Below are 3,929 nucleotides of genomic sequence, written 5' to 3'. Positions count from 1 at the left end.
ACAAAAAAGATCCACTCCATTAATTTGTCTGATTCAATTATTCAACCCTGTGATTGTAAACTACTTGATGTCCAGAGCAAGAGGGCTTCCAGGCAGAAGTTCCCACAAGTCTGCTTTTTTAAGTGTTCAGAGCTCAGATACCACCACTCAGCGGGGTTCATGAGGATGTCTGCAGCAACCAGGTTGCACACTGGCCTGTGAAATGTAACAAGCGTGGCCAGTGCAAGCGCTGCAAAGTCACAAGTTAAGAGGAATGAAAACTCATGATGTTTTTTTGTTACACTCAATACTGTCTATTTGATCTGTTTTCAATATCATTTTGAGTTTTTATGGGCTAATCAATCAGCGAGGCTCAAAGGTGAGGATAACAGAGGGAATATGATGACATGTGGCCACCATGGCTGGTAGAGAGGTCAAAGGTCAGAAGTTGTCCAACTGAGAGCAGTCATTAAAGTTTATACTTGTCCAGCCATGTTCACGAAGCTTCCCCAGGGATTGGGGATGTTTTCTTGTGTTACTCCTCATGCTGGTTTGCCCTACATACACTACTCTCCTCGTGGTAGCACCTCTCTGCGTACGTGACAACAGCACCATTGTCACAAGCAGATGAGAGATTGCTCAGTGACATAACCAGTATGTGTGAAGGCTGTCTGAACCAGGAGAGGGCATGCAAGCATCCCTGCGTCCACACACTCCCAGCCACAGTGAGGAGTGTGTCTTTGTTTGCTATCATGTATCGACTCCTCCCCGTTCTGCCCCTATAAAACTCTGGCAGTCCCAGGGTCTCGTTGGGGTTTGTTTACTTCCACCCGAGGGGACTTCACCGTCAGCCTGGGCACGACAGCATCACCACCTCCATCACAATTGGACTCAGCAAACCACCCCAAGCAATCAAGTAAAAATGGCTCCTTTTGAGAAATCCATGGAGATGATGCCCTTCAAGCAGAGGAAATGCCTCGGTGAGACCGTTTTTATCACTGCTACACATCTACCACTATCAAATACCTGATTACACAATGCATGGAGACTTGTGAGGTGTGTTAAAACTTTTCATCTGTTTTTAAGCAACAAGAAAAGATGAAGTGTGCAATATTCTGTCTAAATTCCCCAACAAGTTGCCTGTGAGTTAATTTTCCTTCTTTTTGTTCATTTCTATTGGCATATTTTTGATATTTCACTTGATCACAGGTGTGTTGTCTTTGCACAGGTGATTGTTGAGCGCTATATCCGTGAGCAGACACTTCCCTTGTTGGACAAAACAAAGTTTCTGGTTCCCTTTGAGCTCACGTTGGGCCAGTTTCTCTGCCTGCTCAGGTAAACCATGCTCATGTGTTTAAGTCTCCTCTCGTAGTTTATACATGCCTCTTAGAGAGCATGTTATGGATTTCCCTCTCCATCCAATCCCCACCTCTCTATATTTCCACCCCCAAGCTGTCAGATTTGCAATTGTTCGCTCATCATCTCTCCTCCTCTGCCATCCGCCCTCAATCTGCCTCTCCACGTCTCTTTTCCTCCAGGAATAAAATCGCTCTGGAGTCCTCCGAGTCTCTGTTCCTGCTGGTGGCAGAGAGGAGCATGTCCTGCATGTCGTCCAGCATGGGGGAGGTTTATACTCGCTACAGGGATATGGATGGCTTCCTCTACATAACCTATGCATCGCAAGAGATGTTTGGAGCTCCTCAGTCGGCAGCAAGACCGCCCTGCTGACCCTGAGACAGGAAAAATAAAATGAACTGAACCATGACCAACAGTGGTAATACCTCATAATATAACTGGAGGGAAAAGGACAAACTGAGCCAAATTTATATATGTTGATATGTTTTCCCCCCCAGATTTGTTGAATCAAACCGCACATATCCCTACTTCATCTTTGCCACTTTTTCTTCAGCTAAATAACCCAGAGCAGCAAGGAAAAGGCTCACCCTGATGATGACTGATTGGTTTTAATTGGATTGTTCCTATGAACAAAGTGCCACAAAAAGACCGGTACCTTACATTGAACACTATCTGAATGTTTTATACAGTAAAAATCAAAGGCACTGTGTTGTTATCCTCCTATATTTTTTTCTCCTATGAACTCCAAATAAATGGTAAATATATTGTGTATATTGCAATGTTTGGTTCCTTTTACAGGTTAAAAAAAAGAAAAGTCAATATGTGCCTCAGTGTTCCAATGTAAAGTCACTTGTTTCCATGTTGTTATCAGATCTAATGCAACCTTACAACTGGAAAAAATGGGGTAACTATCATAAATGGTAATAATAATCGTTTGTAGCACTTATTTTCTTTTCCCCCTCCCTTTCTAAATAATTTGATCCTCAAATTTTCCCCAAAGAATATGCACTTGTCCCACAGACTCATCATTGCAGGAATCACTGAAACCCTCCTGGATGTCATTTTGTACAGCTCTGATGTGTTCTGTGTCCAAGATATCAAAAATAAACGTTCTCCCTTGTAATATATTGTCGTTGTGTGACATTTACTCATGTACTTAATCCCAAATTAATTCATGCTTGTTAAATAATGCAGACAACAATATGATGCACTGGTCATGTTATTTGGTGCAGGAAGAATGAGAACCTCACACACAGATCATATACCTAATTAATTGTGACCATGATTGTACAAATAAAAAGCATGTCACACATGTTTAGTTCCTCACAAGTTAATATGGGTAGAAGTTCACTATCCTGTGAAAGAATGCATGAGTATATAAAATGATGTTTCTCAGTTTAAAGGGCTCACATTTAAAAAAGAAGCAATGTTTAAGAGCATACTTGGGTGTCAAATATAAAGCTCTGACTTGTCACATGGTATGGAGTCACATCAGTGTGAAAACATAATTAAATGAGCTGTTTAGATTACAGGTTTTTTACATCACAGTGCCAGATGAGAGCAGAATCCTCCACCTTCCACATCTTTGGCTCTGCCCACAACTTCCTAACTGGAAAAGACAAAACGCATCAAGGCTTTGCTATTAGCAAATTCTCATAATCTGTTTATACAATTAAATTAACTTAAGAAAGAAACAGACTATTACTACTCATGTCCTTCAAGTTTTTTCTGTAAATCATTATATCCCAACTGTGTTGGAATCTTTCTTTTATTTTCCGTTAAATATAGGGTCCAAGATTTTTGAAATCCCTAGAAAAATCCCAAAAGGGTGCTAGTTTTATACACCACTGAGAAACTTCAGTATTTATTCCTCCTCATAAGCTAAATGATCAAAAGCACTCACCTTCTCATAACCTCTTAGAGATTTTAGGGCTGCTCATATAATATTGCCATGATAGAGATCCACTAATTTCCTTATGCTTACACATAGAGGTGCGTCATTCCTCACCTGCCTCCGAGAAGCAACACTCCTACCACATGATTATGATAAATAAGCTCAACAGAGTCAACTCTCTGCTGGGGTCAGTGTGTCAGAGGGCTGCAGGAAATATTTTTGGATATGGAAGGGCTCAAAGTGACCCTGAGCACTGAGAGGCCAGGTGATGGAACAAGTTTGTGGGCTGGTAGAGCAATGTAGATGAAAAACAAAGATCCAGAAGAAAACAAGCAAAACAGGGAGAAGCCGCTCTCCATAAACAGTGGAAGAGAAGGGAGGAAAAAGGAAAAAGAGATGAGCGGGAGCATGCTGGCGTCTTAACAGAGGAAGACAGGAAAGAGGAAACAGTGTAAAGGGGAGATATACAGTGGGGGCCACTGAGAGCTATGCAAACATACAGTCTACAGAAGTACAGGGATGTGGAGTCATGCCGCCTTTCACTTCACACCCGTTTGGTCATTCCAGCAGCTTTCTGTCAACGCATGGCCATATCTGACCAGGAGCAGCCCTGACGCTACTGCAAACGGTTAATTATTTGTGCAGAGTCACAGAAGATTACAAGTGAAACTTCTGTAACAAATCAACAAAAAATCTCCTG

At 41.8% G+C, this 3,929-nt stretch overlaps 1 protein-coding gene across 1 annotated transcript; it reads left to right on the top strand.

Moving 5' to 3' along the window:
* Nucleotides 1–758: 758 nt before the first annotated feature.
* Nucleotides 759–2,460, top strand: map1lc3cl (microtubule-associated protein 1 light chain 3 gamma, like). The gene is made up of 4 exons (XM_061726307.1): nucleotides 759–959; nucleotides 1,066–1,121; nucleotides 1,208–1,314; nucleotides 1,518–2,460. Exons 1-4 carry the CDS (start codon nucleotides 902–904, stop codon nucleotides 1,705–1,707), a joined length of 411 nt encoding a protein of 136 aa, XP_061582291.1. The 5' UTR covers nucleotides 759–901; the 3' UTR covers nucleotides 1,708–2,460.
* Nucleotides 2,461–3,929: the final 1,469 nt, after the last annotated feature.

Source organism: Cololabis saira, chromosome 7 (genome assembly GCF_033807715.1).
Source record: "Cololabis saira isolate AMF1-May2022 chromosome 7, fColSai1.1, whole genome shotgun sequence".
NCBI lineage: Eukaryota > Metazoa > Chordata > Actinopteri > Beloniformes > Belonidae > Cololabis > Cololabis saira.
The sequence above is the reverse complement of the archived record's forward strand: the minus strand, read 5'-3'. Positions and strand labels throughout refer to the sequence as shown.